The following is a 23,626-nucleotide window of genomic DNA, read 5'->3' on the forward strand; positions in this document are numbered from 1 at the left end:
GAAACAAATGAATTTCATGGATAGACTTGGCTTCCATCCCCAAAATATCTCAGTAGGCCTATGCAAGCATTCCAAAATCTGGAGAAAAAAAAAATCCCAAATCCAAAACACTTCTGGTCCCAAGCATTCTGGACTAGACTCACCCTGTATAAGATTCCTGGATTAGCCAAATTTACAGACAGAAAGTAGAATAGAGTTTACCAGGATCTCAGGGGTGGGGAACAATGGAGAGTTAGTGTTTAATGGGCACAGAGTTTCAGGGTGGCAAGATGAGAAAGTTTTAGAGATTGATGGTGGTGACGGTTGCACAACAATGTGAATGTACTTAATGCCACTGAACTGTCCATTTAAAAATGGTGAAGGTGGCAAATTTTATGTTATGCATATTTTACCACAATTTTTTTTAAAAGAAGCAGGATAAGAGTCAGGGAGGCCCCTTCCTCTGTGCTAATGGTCCCCTGTCTGGAACACAGGGTTCTAGACTAGTAGGTACCTTCTTGGGAAGGGACCACAAAAAGAGAGGTCAAGGATCCTGGGGTTGTGTTCCTGAGAGGACGGAACCCTGTCTTCTGGCTGCTGAAGGGCTGATGCCTAGATAGACTCTGTGTTGTGTCGGAAACACTGGAACAGACAAGCAGAAGCCTCAGGGAGACTAGGGGGTTTAATTCCAGGAAGGCTTGACTCAAACCAAAGCTGGAGAAGCAACTGATGGGGGTTATGTAGAAGGGGTTCTTGTGACAGCAGGAGGTTGTCCCAACTAACCCCCACAATCCCCACAATCACAGGCTCTGACCTCTTAGGTGCCAGACTAATTGCCCTTGGTCATGTCCTAAGCAAGGGGCAGGCAGAAAGCAATTGAACTGAGAATAAGGAGACCCACAGTCTAGTCCTAGCTCCATCAGCAATTGGCCATTTGACCTTGGATGGATCCCCACGTCCCTGGGCCTCTGTGCACCCATCTCTGTAATCAACACCCTGCCTCCCCTTCCTCTCAGATCAAGGCTGGTATTGTTTACCAGGGTACAGTCTGCATACCACTGGTGGGACATAAGATGCTAGCAATGCTATATGAGATTTATCTAATGTTGTGAATTTATGTTAATATGTACTAGTGTATGCCTGACATTTATAGCAAATGATAAGTTTTTTATGATAGTAATATCAACTTTCTTACTAAAATAAATTTATAAGTTAATGTAAGTTGTAAAAAGTGAGTTAAAGAAGTAGTAGTAATTAATAATGCAAGCAGTACTTGAATCAGGCAAAACTCTTGAAGATGAAATGTGAGTTACTGAAGTTTGAGAGCCCCCTAGATGGATTGAGGGAGCACAAACAACCTGCCTCTTCAGACCCCAGCAACAGATCCCTGAGTCCTGGAGATCAGACCCAGAAAACCAAAAGCCACAGCCATTTGGTTGGTCCTGCTTGATGTCTCGAAGGTGCCAAATGTAGCGATTTCCACCAACAAATTGAGAAGGACTAAGAAATTGAACTTGGTTCTAGGATCTTCTATCCACAAAACTGTGAGGCTGATCAGCTTCTGCCTCCTTCCCTTGAAACCTCCTGTCTATCTTTCATCATCTCTACCTTCTACCCAGTGGACCCCATTAAGGAAGAGGGCAGTCCTAAAGATGCCATTCCCTTTAAGGGGTTAGAGGTTGGGTACTTCCCCAGGAAGTGCATTTAAAGAAGAGCCTAGAGACGAAACAGTCATCTCCAGCGAATGTCAGGCACCGTACTGTGCAACAGTCCTGGTGCCCCCCAGCTCACCTTCTGTGCCTACAGGTAGGGCAGGCTCCCTCACACCTGTGTCTTGACGCATGAAATGCAAGATTCCCATTAGAGGAACACCTGGAAACCTGATCAAGGTCCAGTTCCCTCCACTCGACGAGGATCTGCCAATCACCTCCGTCAAAGGGTCAGTTGGTCAGCCTAGAACACCTCCCTTCCCTGAAGAGCAGGAATGAGAGAAGGTTCCAGTGATTGCCAGCCAGAACTTTGGGAACTGGCCCTTGAGGGTGGGGAGAGAGGAACAGGCTCCCTAACAGTCTGTCCCACTTTGGGGGCTGGTGGTATAAATTCACTGAACATGCCTCCCTTTACTCTCTCCTGTTACTGTCCATATTGCATGTTTTGAAATATTTTACCTACCAAACTTCATGGATGAAATAATAGACCCCATTTTTATCATCGAAGTAGCAGCCAAATACCAAGTTGACGTAATTTCAGGTGAAAAGCAAAGAAATTTAACTTTTTCTTTACCAATGCAGTCATTGGAATATTTGAAGCCTGGGTGCAGTGGCTCACACCTGTAATCCCAGCACTTTGGGAGGCCGAGGCGGGTGGATCACCTGAGGTTGGGAGTTCGAGACTAGGCTGGCCAACATGAAGAAACTCCATCTCCACCGAAAATACAAAAATTAGCCGGGTGTGGTGGTGTACACCTGTAGTCCCAGCTACTCAGGAGGCTGAGGCAAGAGAATCACTTGAACCCGGGAGGTGGAGGGTGAAGTGAGCCGAGATCGTGCCATTGCACTCCAGCCTGGGCAACAAGAGGGAAACTCCGCCTCAAAACAAAAACAGAAAACAAACAAACAGAAAAAAACCATTGGAATATTTGAACCCCTTTTTCATTCCATTCTCTGGAATCCAGCCTGGAAATACTAAGAACCTAATGCCCTCTAGCCTGTGAAGGAGCTGGGGGCCCAGGAAGCCTCATACAAAGACTAGGTCAGGGGGTGTCTACCCTGAGGATTCTTGTGGAACCCTGAAGAACCACTGAGTTACATGAATTGTTTCTCATGATGACTTTTCAGAGGCTCTTCTCCTGACAGTGGAACCCTGGATTTTTGAGTGACCAAAGCAGGTCAGATGAGCTGAAAAGTGGCAAGTTTGACAGTGTGCTAAAGATTGATCATAGTAGAGGTTGGATAAAGAATTAAAGATGCTTAATGTTTATGGAAGAATCTATGAAATTCACCCCAGTTGAAAAAACAGGTGAAGGGCCCAGGCAAAAAATTCTTTCTCTCTCTCTCTCTCATACACACACACAAACACACACACACACATACAAATTGCCAATAAATGTATGAAAAAAAGTTCAACCTCACCAGTAATCAAAGAAAGGACATCAAAAATCCCCTTTAATTATCCAACTGGATAATCAAACAATACTACCAAATGTTGGCAAGGGTGAGGGACATGGGCACCCTTACACAGCTGGTAATACTGTGCAAAGATACACCCTATCTAGAGCAATTCAGAAATGTCCCTCAAAAGCTTTAAGCATGTACATTCCACTTGACTTAGAAATTCCACTTAGGAGTTTATCTTAAGGAAAGAATCATAAACCTGTGCAAAGATTTAGGTGAAGTATTTATAATAGCATTGTTATAATAGCAAAAATTTTTTAGAGGGGGAGCACAGTACAAATGTCCAATGATAAGGGATCCAGTGAATAAATGATGGTATCTCCATGCTCCAGGGCACCACAGAGCCATTCCAAGGAGGGGTGTCGAGCAATATTTAATGGCACAGAAGTAGTCATGCTGTGAAACGGGGTGTTGCACCAGCCCATTCATTTAAACTATATATGCATAAAAAAGACTAGAAATGAAGACATTAAAATGTCACCAGTGTTGTTTTTTCAAGTAATGGAATTACAAGTATTCTTCATGTTTGCATATATCTATTTTCTAAATTTTCTACAATGATCAAATTTGGTTTCTATAATCAGGGAAAAGATCAATAATGTGTTTTAAAAAGAATCAATGGCCGGGCACGGTGGCTCATGCCTGTAATCCCAGCACTTTGGGAGGCCGAGGTGGGTGGATCACCTGAGGTCAGGAGTTTCAGACCAGCCTGGCCAACATGGTGAAACCTCATCTCTACGGTAAATACAAAAAATTAGCTGGGTGTGGTGTCAGGCACCTGTAATCCCAGCTACTCAGGAGGCTGAGGCAGGAGAATCACTTGAACCCAGGAGGCAGAGATCACAGTGAGCGAAGATTATGCCATTTCACTTCAGCTTGGGCAACAAGAGTGAAACTCCATCTCAAAAATAAATAAACAAATAAAATAAAAATAAAAGAATCAATGAAGTTGTAAGTTATGATGATAGGAATCACAGAGGAACAAGTCAAGTGTCAAGTTTAGCTGGAAGGTAGAAAATTGGAGATACAGAAATTGAGAGCTAAAGCCCATCAAGACAATGGATAAAGGGTGGAGCTTGGAGTACACACTGGAAGGCAGACTCCAACAAGTGTATTAGCCTTCTGTTGTTCAACTGAGTGACTGTAGGAAGCCACTTCTCATCTCCTGGCTCCAAAGTCCCTTCCCCTCTCATGGTCCATGACTCTATGAGAGCAGGGTATTCTGGTGATGGTGCCTGCAATGTAATGCCCCCCTTTTTGGAAAAGCAAATATGTTCTGTGATGGGATGAGATGAGGCCAGAACTTTGGGGGACAAATGTATCTGCCTCCCATTATTCCCGTAAAATTAAAATGATCGAATTTAAGGCCTTTGCCCAGAGATGTCACTTGAAATAAGTTGTTTTACTCCTCATAAAATCGGGAGGAGTCAGAGGGCAGCATGATGAGCTCTGGCTGCTGCAAGCTCTGATTCCTACCCACTATGCCTTGGCTGTAACTCACCTGCCTTGGGCATCATAAGAAAAGAAAAAGGATAGGAAAATGGGGAAGGCTGCCTTGATCTCAAAGGGGACTTCCGATAGATACCCCATCAACAAGAATCATTGAGAACACAGGATTTGCTCAGGGCTGTGCCTATCCTTCCATCATGCCTCCAATCCCTCTTGTATTTCCCACCTCCTTGAACCCCTAGAGCATAAAAAGTTGCCCATAGGAAGGCCCCAGGAAGATATGGGGCTTCCCCTTGGCCCTAACCAACAGGAAGGCCCTGGAGGCATGCCAAGATGAGGTAGGTGAGACTGCCCAGAGCAAGACAGGCACAATTCTTTCCTGGGTGAGCCCAGCCCAGCTAGGGAGGGATGGCAGGCAGGCCAGCCTAGGCACTGACCTCTGGGCATGTCCATGGGGTTGAAGCTGGCCAGCAGGTCACGGCACCACTGGCGGTCACCTTCCACCTTGCTCAGCCAGTTGTTGCAGTTGAAGTAGTAACGGAGATGAGGCCTCTTCATGTCGGTCACAATCACATGGTCCAGGTACCAGCTGGCATTCAAGCCCGTGTTGTCATGCTCAATCCTGAGGCAGAAGCCAAGGCCCACACCATCACTGGCAGAACTGAAACAGCACCCCTTCCATACTGGAATACCCAGATGTTTACTCCAAAGAGAGGTCCAATTATTCTGTTGTTGTTGTTACTTTATCTCCTGAACCTCGGTTTCCTCATCTATAAAATGGGGATACCTTGCAAGCTGGATGTGCACATTACTGAATGTTATACTGTTATATTGCATGCAAGGAAATATTAACTATCGCCTTTCACAGAAAATCCAAGATCCCTAGGGCTTGCCGTGGGATCATCTTGATCTTCCCCTTTGAGGTCCTGGCTATTCAGGTCTGTTTCCTTACCCTGGCCTTTGAAAGCAGTGAGCCTCTCCCACTCTGGCTCAAGCACGGATACACACAACACTTCTTGATATCCAGCTGAGTCAAGGTCAAACAGGACAGTAAAGGGAAAAGATGACAAGGGAATCCCCAGGAAGCAGAAGCCAACTAGACCACCTGATTTACAGGACACAGCTTATACCCTGGGGCTCAACCGCCCCTCCCATTGCTGTGAGATGATTAAGTGTGTCCCTCTCTTCATCATGACTCCTGGACCTGGACAACAAGCAGATACTCCCCTTAGTCCTACAATCCAGAGGACCCCTATGGCCATCTAGACCAGGGTGGTCCCATAGACATAACATGAGTCACGCATATGAGCCACAGATGCAATTTAAAAGTTTCCTAATAGCCACATGTAAAAAGATCCAAAGAAACTGGTAGAATTTTAATAATATGTTTCATTTAATTCCATTTACCATCTCAACATATAATTATGTAAACATGTATTAATGAGCTATTTTTTCATTCTTTTTCTTGTACTAAGGCTTCAAAAATCTGCAGTGTATTTTATATAGGTAGCACGCCTCAATTTGGATTAGCCACATTTCAAGTGTAATAGCCACATATGGTCAGGGGCTACTGCACTGGGCAGTATAGATTCAGACTCTTCAAAATCTGTCCCTAAAATCTTCTCACACTTCCCATAGCCCCCTCTATCTCCTCTCCAACGTCCAGTTTCTTGACCCCTGGACCTCACTTTGCATCAAACATCTTACCCCTGTGAGGCTTTATCCTTGCAGGTGTTAACAGGACAACCACAGCTCAATACAGCACGCAACCCCAACAGACAGATGAAACCCATGATATACCAGGCCCTTCCCTTAGAAGGATGTATGCCTCTGTCTGGCACAAAGTCTGGCACATAGTAGGACCTCAGCTAGAGGTTGCCTTTACTCACACAATGACACCCCTTCCCAATCTCCCCTGCAAGAGCCCTTTCCCTGCTCGTAAACTCCTTCCCTACACTTAATCAATACCCAGGATATTCATGTGCCCCTTATTTCCCCAGCAAAGAGAGTACGTGATATTGTATTTTCTAGCAGAAGGGATAAAAAATCAGGACTAAACTGAGGCTGCATTTGACCCCTGTCCAGCCTTAGTCTGGATGCAATCAGACCACAAATGAACATCTGACAATGGGCATGAACTTGAATAGGGGTGGATGGCAGGGACAAAGAAGGGAAAAGGGAGGCAATTGAAGGCTCTTCCTCTGCCATTGGACTAGTAATCTCTCCTTATACCTTCACAAGAACCCCCCAGAGAGGGCAAGACTGCGGATGCTCTCTGTCCAAAGACATGCTGCAACAGGACTTGGTATCTCTACCACTTGCTGAGTGTTTACTGTGTGCCAGTTACTGTTCCAAGCACTAACTCATTGAGTCCTAGGGTTATCACCGATGAGGCACCATTTTTACAGATGAGGAAACTGAGGTTTGGAGAGATAACCTGTCCAAAGTGGCACAGCTAGTAAATAACAGAACGGACACTTGAACCCAGGCACTCTGGACTCAGAGTCTCTGCCCCTAACCACTATGCTATAATGTCTCTCACAGCATATTCTCAAGTTTGTAAAAATTTGTCTTGAAATGTCTTAACCCAAAAAAAATGAATCTCCAGTGGGGAAGTTTAGGGCACTGTGATTCAGGATGACAGGGAAAGATTTGGGCCTTTGGTAGCCCCTCAAATAACAGCTGGGAAGTAATTCATACCCAGAAATTGTCAATATTGAAGTCAATCCCTCACTTTCATCTCCACCCTCAATCCTAGTCAGGCGCCAGCTTCTCACCTGACTTTATAGATGAGGCCCACATTGTTGGTTCTCACCCGGAACACATCGACGTTGCCCTTCTCAAAGGCAGACTTGCTCCTGCAATGAACATGTGCAGTTAGTGCAGATCAGCTGTTGGCTCACAGGCCTGGGAGGAGAGCCAAGGGCTGGCATTCCGCTTCTTCCTCCATCATCCCACTCCTGGGGAGAGCTATGAGCAACAAGATCCCATTCCAAGATTCCCTTCTGACATGGTTCCCAGGGGAGGGCAGGGACTGCTAGTATCATTCCGTGCCCTCACACCCAGGTTCTCATTTGATCCTTGCTGTGAGTCACTAAAACAAGCACACAGACAATACCAGCCCCATTTTACAAACTGCTAGTTGGTAGCAGAGCTGGGACCAGAACCTGGCTCTCCCAGTCATGACCCCATGCCCTTTGGCTGCTCTGGGTTGGGTGGATGGAGGAGGAAGGAAGGAATAAACACCTTAGGACTCTTGGGCCTTCTTGCCACTCCCCCTCGCTGGCCTTGCTTTTGCTGGGAAAAGTTGCAATGGCAGCCCCAAGTAGATGCAGACCTTGGGTGGCAGTCCATGGTCCTGCCATTCCAACAAGAAAGAAAACACTCAACCCCAAACCAACAGCCAGGGAAGTAGGGCAGTGAGGGAAGTGCATCTCTGGCATCCTGCAAATGGTGTGAACAGAAGAAAGTACACCTGAGACATCAGCCATGAGGCAGCCAGGCAAGTCCAGATTCAGGAGCATCCTAAGTACAGTGAGCATAGACACAGGAGGGCTGCAGCAGCCTCGCCACAGAATCCTCTGGGAGCAGAAGTTCGAAGCTCATGTCAACGGCTGTTCCATCCTGTGTGCAGGGCCGGGGCCCCTGCCATTTGAGCCCCGGCCTGCCAGCAGCTCTTGGTGTCCCCAGTTTATCCCACTGGGCTGAGAGCTGCAGGCCTCACTCAGCGCTCTCAGCCAGGACTCTCAGGAACAGCACACAGCTCATGGGAAAGGAAAATCATAGAAGATGTGTGCCATCACAGAAGATTTATCCACCATCGATGTCTTTTAAAATAAAGCGGAAGGGGAAGGGCCTTCTCCCCAAGGCATCAGGCTCAGACTCTCTTGGTAATAGACGGCTTTTAAGGTTCTACAGAACCCAGGAGCTGTGATTCTGTGAACGGACTCATGGTGTCAAACAATCTGCCCTAGGAAGAAGTTTCCTTAACTCCAGACAAAAATGTACATGGAGGCAGCCTTGTCAGGGAAAAGAGACCCCCACAGGATGCAGCCTGGGTGCAAAGGATGAGGAGGAGAGAGGCACAGAACCTTCTGAGTTTGCTGGAGTGAAAGGGGTGACACCCAGGCTTGCTGCAGGTACCTTAGGAAGGGAGGGAGGAGGCAGGGCAAAGTGCCCAGAGTTTCTACTCCACCATTGGCAAAATAAAGACAGAGTATGTCGACTGTTAGCTCCTGATGAAGAGCAAGGAAAATACAAAGTTTTCTCCACGAAGCACCAGTAAATCCTCCTGCCCAGGAAAATAACTTACCAGACCAAGCACTTAAAGGGAACTAAATCAAACTAGCAATCGTGAGGGTCTGCCTGATGTGGGAATTTCACTTTCAAAGGAGAATAACAACACACCCCATGCTTTCGTTCAGAGTCACAGCAGCTGTCAATAACTTGGAGAATGTGTGGACATTGTTTCTGCACATCAGGATTATATAAATGGGAAACAAAAAAAAAGGAATAAGAGGGCTTTTCTCTTCCAATATATAAGACAAGGCAAGTGATCTTTAGAATAAATAGACAAAGCCTCTCCATCAAATAAACACCCTAAGAAACAGTCACCCTGGGAAGCTATATAATGAAATACTTTGCAACCATTAAAAATCCTATTGTAAAAAAAAATACTTAATGAAACAGAAATAGGTTTATAATATAGGCTTAAAAGAAAAGGTAGGTTAAGACCAGAATGTACAAACAGAATAATCAATACAAACAGGATACCATCTTCATTTAAAAACAATGGAGTGAGAAGATTTACTTTTAAAAAATCATGTCTAGATGGTGAGGCCATTATGAAGTGCTGGCTCCTTGTTCTTGTCTATATACATTTTTAACTTTCCAAAAGGAACACATATTGTTTCTGTAATTATGAAAAAAGCACAATCCCATGTTTCAGCAACTCCCCCATCCCCAGCCCAGCCTGCAGGCTGCCTGGATCAAATTCTTTGGAAGCTGTTTGGGAATTACTGGGCTTCATCTTCTGATGGTGCCTGAAATTTTAGAAACAGCCATTGCCAGCAAGTAGGGGAAAAGGAGGGGAAGTATCCCCATTTTTAGCCAAAGACAAGGTGTGACTTGGAAGGAAAGCAGCTGGCTTTCCGGGGTGCTTCTGATGAAAGTTCCAGAAAAGAAGCTCCAGCAGTTGCATTCAGTAAAGGAAAGCTCCAGAAAGGCCCTGCACCCATGACGGTATCATTTAAGAATGTGGCGGATGTGATGGCTTACGCCTATAATCACAGTGCCTCGAGAGGCCGAGGCAGGAGAATCATTTGAGGCTGGGAATTGAAGACCAGCCTGGCCGACATAGCAAGAGATATCTCTACAAAAAAATTTAAAAATTGGCTGGGCCTGGTGGTGTGCACCTGTAGTCTCAGTTACTCAGGAGGCTGAGGCGGGAGAATCACTTGAGCCCAGGAATTTGAGGTTGCAGTGAGTGAGCCTTGATCTTGACACTGCACTCCAGCCTGGGTGACAGAGTGAGACCCTGTCTCTAAAAAAGAAAAAAAAAATGTGAGTTACCTCCATTACCTTCCAGTGACCAGGCTGAACGTGAATACATACGTTCCAGAGCATTTGTGAAACAATCCACCATGGCACGGCGCTTTATAGTCACTTGCTGGGGGGTGGGGAGGAGCGTATGTGGAAGCAGGGACACCAGGGAGAAGATCCACCAGGATGGACAGAGCAAGAGCAGAGGGAGTGCTCCACGCTGTCTCAGGACTACACTGGAATATTTCTGGGTTCCTCAGTGCTTATGAGATGGACACCAATCTCTTTTTGGAAGACAAGGGGAAGGCTTTCCACATCACAAGAAGAGGAGGAAAGAGTAGCAGAGGCAGGGCTCTTCTGATTCCCTTCACTCAGGGTCAGGGCTGGGATCATCCCAAATAAGCCCCCAACTCAGGATCAGCTTCTGAAATCCTCACATCTGGATTGCAAATGCCTGTGGGTTTCAGAAAACTGGGGGTAGGAAAGAAATAGAAAGGAGAGAGGGTTTCGGGTCAAAGGAAATCTTAGAAATCTTCATGTTTCCTTGCAGAAGCCTGGAGCCTCACCAAGGCCACTGGTTGATTCTCACATAAAGGCTAAGGCAGTGCACAGCCCCTGCCATTCAGCAGGAACCCCCACACGGAGATCCTTTACAGGCTGCACGGGGCATTTTTGCCATCAGCCAGCAGAGCCATCAGGCTAAAATGCCAGGCATTCTCTGACACGCTCAGATGGTGAATTTTCAACCAAATAACCATGTTCCAGATGATACATGAGATCCCATCCTTTTGCCATATTCTGAACACATGACTCAGAGCTGGAGGTGGCCCTGGTTAATGGGGAAGAGTGCGAGGAAACCCAGAAGATGGGGCCTTCTTCTGGCAGCCACTGCTGTGGATGCTTAACTGGGGTGGGGTCGGGGTAGAGGTTCACTAATGGGGGAATCTAAGTCCACTGAGTACCAAGGAATGTAGGCACCAGACCACAAAGGCAAAGAAAATCAGCGCTGGTACTGAAGTTCCTCTTGGAGAAGGAATTATTCTGTACTAGGAAAAAAAAATCCTAATACAGCATTTGGGAGTGAAAGTGAAGACCTGGGGCACAGAAGGAAAGGCACAAGAATGACAAGAATTGAGGGGTGAGAAAGAAGAAAGAGAATGTGGGAGAAGCAGGAGGGAGAGGTGGGATGAGACATGGTGAGAGATCACGGAGGACAGGTCAGGAGAAACTCCATGAAAGAGGATGGCCGAGCTGTAAGACTGAGGCTCTAATATTCCTTTTTAAGTTGTTTGCATTGCTGCAGTGTGAACTCTCTCTGGGGCCAGGGGCTATCAGTGAGGTGTGTTACACACAAATATGCATGTGTGTGTGTATTATGGGTGAGCAAGGAAAATGCAGTTGGTTCTAGCTGCCCCTGGAGGTTTGGGTTTGGATAACACAGTGTGGAGGGGATGGGAGGGCAGCAGACAGTGAGGTGCGAGGAGACTGTGGGACCAGTGGACATTCTCAGCCAGATCCCAGGATGGGGTGGGGCCGCCGATGGCCTGAGATAACTGCATCTAGACCTCACGGAGCAAGGGGACCTCAGCTGCCATATGTTCTGGGTTGCATGGGCAGCCTGGAATTCCTCAGAAAGCAATGCCCCTCCCAGACCTGCAGTTTCCATCTTGAATAGAAAGGTCTTAGATAGCAAGGACCATGTCCTTCAATGCTCTTTGAAGGCCTTTTCTCAGTTCTTGTCACAGCCAGACTCTGGCCTCCTCCTTCCCCACTCGTCCTGCTCACTGTGCTCAGATGATCTCTGTTGATACGGTAAGTTGAAACTCCACCGGTCAGCTTTCCAGCAAGGCCTTCTTCAGCCTGGCCTTCCAGACCTTTCTGACTTTCCCCCTCCCTGCCCATCAACATGGCCCCACATTCCCAGCCACAGGCCTCCTCTGCCCCCATCAGCCCGCAGCGCTCATTGCTGCCTCCAGACTTTGGCAATCTGTTCCCCTCAGTCTAAAGGACCCTCTTTCTTCCTCTCTCATCTGAGTTATTTTCACCACTTAAGACCCAGATTAAGTGTCTGTCCCTTTAAAGTCTCGCTCTAGCCACACTGATACCACTGGCCTTTGCCGAGCTCTGACTATATACACAGAACTGGGAGAGATGCTGGCAGCACAGAGCAGACCTCCCCCCAGGCCATCCTCCAGCTCCCTCCATCCCTCCTCGAAGCCCCTCTCCAGCCCCACAGCTGGAACTCCGAACTGTGTCCCCATCACTGAGACCACCCATTCTGCTCTAGAGCACTCCTGACCAGCTGGATTGGGGCCCTGGCCAGACCTATGCTCTTGCTGCCCAACCTGGAACATGGTCCAGATATAGGCAGAGACTACCACCAGTCTCTGGGGCCAACCCCTGGGGTAATTGGGGAGGGTTGATTCCCATCCTCAGGGCTGCCCAGGAGAAGCTGGCTGCCCCATGGGATCTCAGCAAAGCCAGGAGGTCCCTGCCCTGCCAGCTCATTCATGCCCTAGACCCCCTTCAGACCCCATGAGAGGGAAGGCTGGAACCCGAACTCCTGGGAATGGAGGCTCAGTGGAAATCCATGCCATGTTATAAAGGGTGGCTCAGGGGCCCTTCCTGAGAAGACCTTTTGACAAATGAAAAAGGGGAAGAATCTGAGGATGTTGAATGTGTGAAGGGAGGGAAGGCAGTGAGGACCACCATCAAAGGAGAAAAGGATTCATTTTGTTTTAAAAGGAAAAGCTGGGAACTTCAGAAACCAACCGGGCAACTCCCTAGTGTTTGAGGCTTCTCCCTACAGCAGGGCACTCTGGGAACACATGGCAAAGAGGATGGAGGTTTCATGTATTCTCTTTACCGTGCCCACATCATCGGACGGAAAGACTTCTGCAAGCGAGTCAAACTGCCGTGTAAGCGGTACAAGAAGGCAGGTACCCTGTTCTGTGGAAATGGATAGAATGGGACGTTATACCTGCCTCAATGCAGCAGCATGGACGCTATAGCCCATGTCACGTGGGGCCTGGCCAGCCCCCAAGGTACAGGGTGCAGGGATCTCCTGGCTTCTACAGCTTCCTCTGCCAGCCCTGGAAGTGGCAGGTCATTAACCCCAGGGTCACAATCTGGAGCCCCAGGATGTCTTAAGGAGCATCTTCCTGGGACACACTCCCTTAAGGAACACACTCCCTGGGACCATAGGGCCATGTGGTCAAGGGAAATGTCTACATCAATAATGTGAGGTTTGAAGGCCAGGCACAGTGGCTCACACCTGTAATCCTGGCACTTTGGGAGGCTGAAACGGGCAGATCACTTAAAGCCAGGAGTTCAAGACCAGCCTTGCCAACATGGTGAAACCCCGTTTCTATTAAAAATATGAAAAATTAGCCGGTTATGGTGGCACACACCTGTAGTCCCAGCTACTCCGGAGGCTGAGGCAGGAGAATCGCTTGAACCTGGGAGGTGGAGGTTGCAGTCAGTTGAGATTGCACCACCGCACTCCAGCCTGGGCGACAGAGCAAGACTCCATCTCAAAACAAAACAAAACAAAAACAAAAACAAAAAACAATCAAACAAAAAAAAAACGTGGGGTTTAAGGACGAGCTTCACCATTGAAAAGCTCCATGACTCTGAGCTACTCATGCCTTTCCAGGCTTCGGTTTCCCCATGAGCAGATTAGAATAGAGCAGCAGTTTTCAAATGTTTCATGGACTCAGACCAGCTGATCAATTCTGTTCCATTCAGCACAGTTTGAAAACCAGCTGAACAGACCACTCCTGAGGCCCAAAACGTCTCTGAAATTCCATTCGTCTGCTAACGTGTTCTCAGGTTTTGCATGTATGTTGGTGTATGCGTGCATGCAGTGGGGGAAAGGATCCGAAGGAGACAACGGTCCCAACTCTCACTAGTTATAATAAAAAAGAGCACACAAGGCATACACACGCACAAGCACACACACAAGCAATCCCTGCGGCTAGCTGAGTGTGCAATGGCTGGCAGGCAGGTTTAACACAACACTGGTCCCTGGTGAGACCTTGTATTTTATGCTCACAGCTCCCTCAGATGTATGGTCTTCCCGATATCTGTGTGATGATATATGAGGGAACCAAGGCCCCGAGTGCAGAGAGACTGGGCCAAAGTCACACGGAACTAAGGAACAGCTAATATGGGACAGCTAATGTGGATTCTTGGGAATTCTGAGATCCATAGGAGGCATTACCGTCCAAAAGAATCAAGAGAGGAGCTGAGGGAGGTGCACCGGGGGATCCCCGGCTGGTACACGGTCTGTCATTAGCAGAGGCTTCATACCACTTAATAACCTGTGGTCAGATGTGCCTTCTCCCCAGAGAAGCAGGCCACCCTTGGGTCCCAGAACCTAATCAACAGGACTAATGGCCCAGGATCCCACCAAGGCCAAGTGGGTACTCACTTGCTGGTGAGCTGGAGCTTGGGAGAGAGCCCATTCTCTCCAAAAAGCGTGATGAAGACATTGGCATCCGTCCCTGCACCGCGAACATCCCCCGTGGCTGTGACCACTTCATACACTGGAGGAGGAGAGGAGGAGACAGATTGCAGGCTCAGAAAAAAACCGGAATCCTGTGTGGGCCTGGAGAATCCAGCCCTTGCTGGGGAGGCCCAAGCACAAAGGACTCTTGGAATCCCTGCTGCATCCTGTAGGCCTCTGAGCCATGGTGAGACCCACGATATGTCCTGCTGCAAGATCAAAACTTCACATTTAAACCATGCACTCGTTTTGCACACGAGGAGGCTGAGGGCAAGAGGGCAGGTCCTGCACGGTATCAACACCAGAGCCCGGCCCAAAGCCTCCAGATGCCCATTCTGTAATCTTTCCAGCACAACACACTGATACCCTCCTAGACATGGCCTTCTTCAGAGCCTGCACCCAGCTCCCAGCTTCCTCTCTGCCCTCTACACAAGGTGACTGTGGCCAGCCCTCACCTCCCATGACCTCCTGGGCACTGACATTTCAGTCTCAAAATAAGCCGTCCCAGGGCTGGGTGTGCAGAGCTTTGCAGGGGGTCCTTCTTTGGCAGGGGCTCTGATTTCTCTCTCCTCAAACCCTTGAAGCTTATTCTGTTTACTGTCAACACCTTTCTTATTCAGGGCATCAGTACAATTATAGCCCTATCCACTTCCTGGAGAGAGAAGGCAAGAATGCATCTGGATTCTTAGAGACAGCAGAATCTACTCTAGCCAAGTGAAGCAAGCAGGATGCAATAGAGATATTAGAAGGCTTGCAGAAGTTTTGGAAAGGCTGGAGGCATGTGCTCTATACCCATTTCCAGAAGCAACTCCTGGAATCACAGCACAGAACTAGCCTGGGGAAGGTTGCTGCCACCAGCCACCCCAGAGCCACATCCCCTCCGCCAAGAGCAGAAAACAGCCCACCATCACCTCCCTGTCCTTCTGCTACTCATGTCTCCAAAATAATTCCTTGTCCCCAGCTCATTCCATTATGAGATTTTCACTTCTGAGTCAAAATCTTGCACTGGAACAGCCAGTTCTGGAAATCTAAGGTACATGTCTGTACCAAAGTAGGCTGAGAAAATAATAATTCCACATTGGGAAGACGGAATTTACAATGTGGAGAGTCAGCAAAATGTGGGGAGGGTGTTTTAAATATTTGGGGCATATGATCTATGTCCACCACATCACTGGATTGTATTAATACAAGTACTTAATAATTGTAGTAATAAACAACATTGAGTCGTTGCTTACTGTATGCCCTGAGCTAAGGGCTTACATATATGATTGTACCTGATTATCACGGTAAACCTATAGTTATTTCTACTTCCGGTCTTTTCAGAGCAGATCCCCAACCAGATGCTGAGTATATTTGAGTGGCCCCAAAGACGCCCAGCTGATTAGGAGGATATTTTGAAGTTAGACATTCATTATTCAAACCTGTCAATTCAGAGCCCATTCCACAGAGGGCACAAGTGGCAAAGTGTGAGGGAGAATGGGGGAGGAAGGAAAAACATAAATAACGTGGAGTGTTGTGTGCTAGGCACCTTGGCAGGTACTTTACAGATATCATTCATACTTCAGCATGCCCAGAGCCAGTGTGGGCTGGTAGAAAGTACTGGACTCCAGTGCCACAGAGACCTGGATGCAGCCATTGGCTCCTCCACTTTGAGCAAGGTGACCCTGGACAAGTGCCAGCCTCTCTTAACACCTGAACGATCTTACCTGGTTTGCAGGGCATTCTGGGGATTAGAGATGATGTATGGAAAGCCTCTGGCACACAGAAGAAACTCAACAAATAGTAACCTGGTTTTAAAACTATTGTTCATACGGAAAAGCCTATTTCAACTTTGAGAGCTAAGAGTTTGTTCTTTTGGCAGATTAGATGTAGCTCAACTAACATGCACACGATCCACAGATATTTCAGGAGCCCTTCAGGAGACCTCTCATTCTCATGTGGTCCTTACAGGCCTGTGAGGCACCAGGATCAGGAGTGTTTTGGGGTGAGTGGACCTTTTGATCTCCTTGGTTCTGATGAAGGTCCCCATCGAGGCACCATTAGGGGGAGAAAAGCAGCCATATATTTGCACAGCTCCTTGTCTCTTGTGATAACCAAAGCCTTAATTCTTAATAGTCTATACCACAGGGAGGCTGATCAACCCCCGGAGCCCACTCCTGACTCCTCTCAGCACAGACCTGGGACCTGACATGTTGCCCACACAGCTTGCACATAAAGGCATTTCCAAACCAAATGCCCACAGGATTTCCAGCCTGGTGGAAATTCTAGAGCCACACCACATGAGAGAAGACATAGACACCGGAGAATGCTTGGTTTGGAGAAAAGGAGAGGAGCATTGGAGAGGCATAGGAGAGGAATGAAAAACTAGTCAATAGTTGATTCTGGGATGCACAGCTACTTCTTAAATGGACACAAACCATTAAAAAAAACTGACAAATTGGACTTCATTAAAATTGAGACCATCGAGAGAAAGGCAAGCCAGAGACTAGGGAAGGTATTTGGAATGCATATATCCAACAAAGCACTCAGAGCCAGAAGATACCAAAAATTCACATCAATCAATAAGTAAAGGAGGGAACCACACTACTTTTTCAATGGGCAACAAGTTTTTAAGAAGATAAGTGTACACTTAATACCCAGAATTTCCACTTTTAACTCTTTACTCAAGAGAAATGAAAGTATGTTCCCACAAAGACCTGCACACAAATGTTCATAACAGCTTTATTCCTAATAGACCCAAACTGGAAACACCCTAAACGTCCATCAACAGGGGCATAGATAAATGAACTGTGGTATATCCATACAACAGAATGCTACTCAGCAATAAAACAAAATGAACTCCTGATGCACAATGCAGATGACTCGCAAGTGCATTCTATGCAGAAGTCAAACACAAAACACAACATACTTATCATGTCATTTATATGAAACTCTAGAAGAGATCAATCTAATCTATTGTAGCAGGAAGCAGAAATGTGGTTGCCTGGGGTCAGAAGTAGGGGGGATTGACTGGGAAGGAACACAGGGAACCCTTGAGGGCCAATTTAAATGGTCCATGAATTCATTTCCTAGTGGATGCAAGAATGTAGAACTCACCAAACAGAACATTTAAAATAGGTGCATTTTATTATAAATAAATTATACCTCAATGAAGTTGAAAAATGGACAAAAGACTCAAACAGACATACCACAAAAGAGGATAGCCACATAGCCAATAGACATATGGAAAAGTTCTCTGCCTATTTATCAGGGAAATGCAAATTAAAACTACAATGAGACACTGCCATGTACCCACCAGAATGGCTAAAAATAAGAAGACTGACAATACCAAGTATGGGCAAGAAGGTGGAGCCATTGTCACTCTCATACATGTAAATTGATCCAAGCACTGGTAACTAAACATATGCTCACTTGTGACCCAGCAATTCCACTTCCAATTATAAATCTAAGAGAAACAAGTACATGTGTTCATCAGAATATGTGTACCAGATTTGTAGTAGCTTGACTTGTAATAGCAAAAAAACAAAAACAAAAACAAAAACAAAACCCCAGAAATAACCCAGATGTTCATTGACAACGGAATGGCTAAGTAGACAGTGGTGTATGTATCAAATGCAATAGTAATCAGCAATAAAAAAGAACAAACTATATATTGTGTCACACGTGGATAAATCAGATATAACGCTGAAAGAAAAGCTAGACCCACACAAATGTGCACACTGTATGGTTCCACTTAAAAGTTCAAGAACAGGCCAGGAGCGGTAGCTCACACCTGTAATCCTAGCACTTTGGGAGGCCGAGACAGGCAGGTCATGAGGTCAGTTCAAGACCAGGCTGACCAACGTGGTGAAACCCCGTCTCTACTAAAAATACAAAAATTAGCCAGGCGTGGTGGTGCACACCTATGATTCCAGCTACTCAGGAGGCTGAGGCAGGAGAATTGCTTGAACCTGGGAGGCAGAGGTTGCAGTGAGGCAAGATCACGCCACTGCACTCCAGCCTGGGTGACAGAGCGAGATTCCATCTCAAAAAAAAAAAAAAAAAAGTTTAAGAACAGGAAAAAGACTAATCTATGATGACAGAATCGGGAGATTTGTTGTCTCTGAGAAGGGGTGTGAAGGAGCATTCTGGGGGCTGGAAATATTTCATATTCTGATCTGAATACTGGTTGCACAAGTATGTGTATATGTAAACATACCTTCATAAGTTTTGTACTGTATATACAATATTGTTCAATTTTAAAATTTTAACTTAAAGAAAAACTCAATTCAAATAACTGAAGAACTGTCTTGTAGAAGACAGATACCTTGTGGAAGACACAGAATTCTGTTGAACTCCAGATGGGAAGACCCCCACTAATAAAGTTTCCAAGTCAGCCAAACAATTGTCAATCTGTTGCTCTTAGCAACAGCCCAGCACATGAGAGATATTCAAATAATTATCTGGATGAATGATCATATGAATGAATGAAACAATCAATGAATAAATATGGAACAAAACTGACCAGGATTTGAAGCCCAGTTCTACCATTATTGGCTATGTGATTTCAACCAAATGGTTTACTAAGCTTCAATTTCCTCATCTCTGAAGTAGGAATAAATTCTTCCTTGAAGGACTGTGATAAGGATTAAGTAAAATAGCTTTCAACACTTAAACTCATTGACCTAGAATTTACATTCCTGGGAATTTACCTTATACACATTCTTCCACAGTTGCATGAAAAGATAGGCATTTCATAAGTGGTTACTATCATCATCATCACCATTGCTATAGTTTGAATGTGTCCCCTCCAAAATTCAGGTGTTTCCATTGTGACAGTATTAAGGGGTGGGGCCTTTAAGAGGTGATTAGGCCATGAGAGCTTCCCCCTCGTGAAAGGGATTAGGTGCCCTTATAAAGGGGCTTGTCCTTCTGCCTATTGCCATGTGGGAACACAGCAAGAAAGTTCTCACCAGATACTGGCACCTTGATCTTGGACTTCTCAGCCTCCAGAACTTTTGAGGAAGAAAAAAAAATATGTTCTTTATAAATCACCAGTCTCAGGTATTCTGGCATAGCAGCACCAATGCACTAAGAGAGAAATCATTGCTATCATTTCCATTGACAACATCCCCAAGGAAGCTGCCTTGGAAAATTGCATCCCAACAGATGCTGGGGGACTCCTGTCTAGGATGCAGGAGAGGAGATGCCTCCGGGGCTGGAAGCCTGTGCAGGGTGGCCTCTGAGGCCCCTTCTACTCTCCAGTTCTGGAATGAGTTATTCTTCCCATCATGGGCCCTGTCTTAGGAGAGAGAGCAATATGCCAGGTTCAGCCTGCCCTCAAAGCATTGAGGGAGCTGCTCTCCTCCCTCTGGTTATTGGGGAACCCTAGGGTAGCCAGAAGGTAGCCTAAGAAGAGAGAAGGAACACCAAGGCTTTTCTTCCCCCCTTCTTCCTCCCCATCACACTCATCAAGACTCTCCACGTAACACCAGAGCCCAGAGTTCAAAGGAAGTGGGGGAACCGTTGTTCTAGCACTGAGAGGGTGACAATGACAGTACAGCTGGAGCTCAGCATGTGACCACCGTTAGCATCATCCACATTTATAGGCAGTACCCTGCAACAGACAGGAGAATCCATGGTTCCCTTAGAAATGTCAGCGTGGCACCCACCTCCACTTGCTCTTCTCCAGCTATTTTTACCACAGTCAAAATCGGGCAGTACAAGACCAAGGACCAGCCAGACCAGCTGGATTCAAATCCTAACTCTGCTATTTACTAGCTGTGTGATCTTGGGCAAGTTACTTAACTTCTCTGTGCTTCAGATTCCTCATCTGAAAAAAAAGGATAACACATCTGCCTCAATGTGTCATCATGAAGATGAAATTGGTTAACATGAATAAAGTGCTTAACTCAGTGCTTGGTGCATGGTGCATGATCCTATTTGGCAGCATCATGAGATGAAATGGGGCGCTTGCCTCGAAAAAGATATTTGAGGTTCTTGTTGTCCATCCTGTTTGTGACCTTGCTCAAGTCACTTAATGTCTCAGGGCCTCAGTCTTTAACTTGTGAAGTGGTACTGATCTGCCTGCCTTGACTATGCTCAGGGATCTTAAGGATCAAACATGAGAACATTAGTAAAAAGGCTTCTGAAAGGATAAAAAGGAGAACGATCATTATGGCCACACTGACGCATGCAGAGCCCGTAAACAAAAGTCAACAGTGTGCTGCTGGCTGTGAGAGGTTCTAGAATGATCTCACCAACAGTCACGTGGCTGGGGAGAATCACCTGGGAAGCCAAGCACACATGGTGGGGATGCTGCCCTGATGTCTCACCTCCCAGCCCCTCCCCTCACTAGAGGGTCAGAGCTTGAGGCACATGTACTGTTAGAAGGTGGCGGATGCTTCCTTTTTCCTGGGCCCACTTCCTCCTACTACAGCCCCCCCTTCTACCCTTGGAGGTACCCAGGATTCTGTACCTGGAAAGGGGCCACAGCCTTCCTGACCTCAGCTGAGACTACCTCCTCTAAGCCCGGGACTGTGCAGGGGCTGAATGATGAGGCCTAAAGACAAGTACAGCAAGGCCCCACCCTCACGGAGTTTAGGGTGACTGTGGCTGCAAGCCGGACACAGCCGGACAAGCTTTGCAGGAAACAATGGAACAATTATGAATTGGATGTAATCAGGGAACTCATGGTGGACTGGAATCAAGGAGGGCTTCATGGAAGAGATGGGATCAGAACTGGGCTTTCAAAGTGAGGACAGGAAGAGGGAGAAGGGAAGACAAACAAGGCCATGGGCAGGCACAGAGCACACATTCAATAAATACTTGCTGAATGAATGAATGAGTGAATGCATGGATGACTATGGCACTTACGGGGACTGGTGAGCCACTTTGGAGTCAGCACTGAGAATTTAAATGGCTTCAGAGACTAGGCAGGCAGCACTGATGAGTAAACCAGACCTAGTATGAGATGACAGGGAGTGGTGGAGGCTGTGATAAGCTGGACGTCCACAGCCTATTGGCATTCACAGAAAAAAGGATTTCAAAACGCTGGAAAGGAAAAAAACAACTTAAACTGCCGGCCAAAACCAGCTCTAGGGTCACAGTTCACTTCTTTGGTTTACCTGGCAAGGAGTTAGAGCAATTTCAAGCAGGTCTCATGTGGCCCAGAGAAAGATGAGACTAGAAGGACAAGGCCCTGGGGTCCAGAGCACCGGCCGCCTTCGACATATGGGATGGACATCTCCTTGCAAAGCCCCAGGCTCCCTGTCTCCATCAGCCACATTGGGCATAGGATGAGCTGTCAGGCTTCCTCCCCAAGACATCCTTTCATGAGCCCAGCAGTTCAGGGCGCTCGGCCTGATGCAGACCACCTACTCGGGGACCAGACTGGAACGTGGCTTTGGGGATGTTCAGGAGCTGGAGAACATGGGGCCATGGGGGCACTGTGGCTCTAGTCTATTCTGTTCCACTGAGAATCGGGGGCTAAAGGAAAGTTGCTCCACCTGTCTGTACAACAGGGACCCCACCATCCCTGCATAATGCCTGCCTTCTTACTCCGAGGGGATATGGAACGGACACATGGGATAATCAGTGAGAAAGGGCTTGCTCCGAAATCTTAGAATGACTCCCCATAGCCAGGAACAGACCCCTGCCCACCGCAGCCAGCTGCACCACCCGCCCCCCGCAGGCTGGGACCCCGCACCTCTGGCCTTGTAGTACTCGTGTTCCAGTTCCCCCTCGTCGTCCTCCGAGGCGTAGTTCAGCAGCTCCGCTTCGTACAGGGCCAGGAAGTCGATGTCCTTCTTCCTCCGCCTTTTCTTCTGGGGCATCATTCTGCCGGCTGCCTTCTCCCAGCGCTCGCAGGCTCACTGTGCCGCCTCCTCACACCTGCGGGAACCTGAGACCTCCTCCCTGAGCTCTGGCGCCCACGGCCCTCCTGTAGCTCAGGCCTGGGTGGGCCAGAGTGCCCCCTTTTCTTGGCTTCCCCGTGCCCAAGGTGCTGTTCCCTCTGCCTTCTCTGGCTCCTGAGCTGAACCTCAGTGCCTTATCTCTGAACCTCCTGTCCCTGTCCCCTCCCACCACCCTCTGGTGAGCCACCTCCTCCTCCTCTGTACCTGCCCCGGGGCTTCTCTTTGGGCCTCATCACTTATTCATGGCGCTGAGGGCAGGCTGACTTCCTTCCTCTCTCCTCTCCCCACCAGCCCCCTCTCCTCCCTATGGAGAATCAGGTGACACGGAGCCCTTGAAGTCCATTTCCCACCTGGCCTCACAGCCACGGGGTCACCTGGGATCCCTCCAGGCCACCCCAGAGACAGGTGAGGGCTCCTCACCCAGGAGATCTCCCAAGCCTTACAGCCCACACGGGACCCTCCTGAGGAAGGCAGGGCCCCGGAATCAGCCAGGCTCCCAGGACTCAAAGGCCCCCGTTTCTCTCCATTATTCATGACCTCTGATCGTCTTACGGAGCAGGCGGGGTTCTCGCTGGATCCTTCTCGTTCTCTCTCTCTGCTTCCATCTCATCAAGACTGCGGGCTTCCGGAAGTGGCCTCTGGGCACGAGGAAAGCTAGGGCACCAGACAACTCTCCCCGCTCCCCCTGCCAGGTGAGCTTTATATGCACTAAAGTTTAAACATCATCGCAGCCGATGCCCTCCCAGGTGAACTCACTAACTCGATCAGCTCACCACCTGGACTCACGGGAGGGCATCAGCAAGCTCCTACCCCAGGGCGCACAGCCCGGGCTGCACACCAGAATCCCCCAGAGAGGTGTTGAACGCTAATGCGTGGGTCCCACCCCCAAGGATTCTGATTTGCTTGGTTTGGGACGCAGCTTGGGCCCCAGTTTTTAAAGCTCCTGGTGACTTTCATGTGCAGCCATGTTGAGGGTCCCTGCATCGCTTCTCAGGTAACTTAGGTGTGCTAACAGGAGTCCTCTAGAAGCAACACGTGTGATTTTGTCCTCTAAGCCAAAATAGTGACTCTAAAGGGGAATT

At 47.6% G+C, this 23,626-nt stretch overlaps 1 protein-coding gene across 11 annotated transcripts in view; it reads right to left on the bottom strand.

Moving 5' to 3' along the window:
• Positions 1-22,653, bottom strand: part of LOXHD1 (lipoxygenase homology PLAT domains 1) — a 179,742-nt gene extending 157,089 nt beyond the window's left edge. For 9 of the 11 annotated variants that reach the window (XR_010151913.1, XR_010151914.1, XM_016933622.4 and 6 more), the window contains exons 1-4: positions 22,337-22,569; positions 14,575-14,689; positions 7,379-7,459; positions 5,039-5,223 (exon numbers count right to left, since the gene is read on the bottom strand). Coding sequence is in view for 9 of the 11 variants with exons in the window: in XM_016933622.4 (XP_016789111.4) it covers positions 5,039-5,223; positions 7,379-7,459; positions 14,575-14,689; positions 22,337-22,466 (511 nt within the window). In the remaining 2 variants the exon portion in view is untranslated. Of the gene's footprint in view, positions 1-5,038; positions 5,224-7,378; positions 7,460-14,574; positions 14,690-22,336 lie in introns of all 11 variants that reach the window. The other 2 variants (XM_016933625.4, XM_016933621.4) reach the window with 1 other exon arrangement.
• Positions 22,654-23,626: the final 973 nt, after the last annotated feature.

The sequence above is a fragment of the Pan troglodytes genome, chromosome 17 (assembly GCF_028858775.2).
Source record: "Pan troglodytes isolate AG18354 chromosome 17, NHGRI_mPanTro3-v2.0_pri, whole genome shotgun sequence".
In the NCBI taxonomy this organism is placed as follows: domain Eukaryota; kingdom Metazoa; phylum Chordata; class Mammalia; order Primates; family Hominidae; genus Pan; species Pan troglodytes.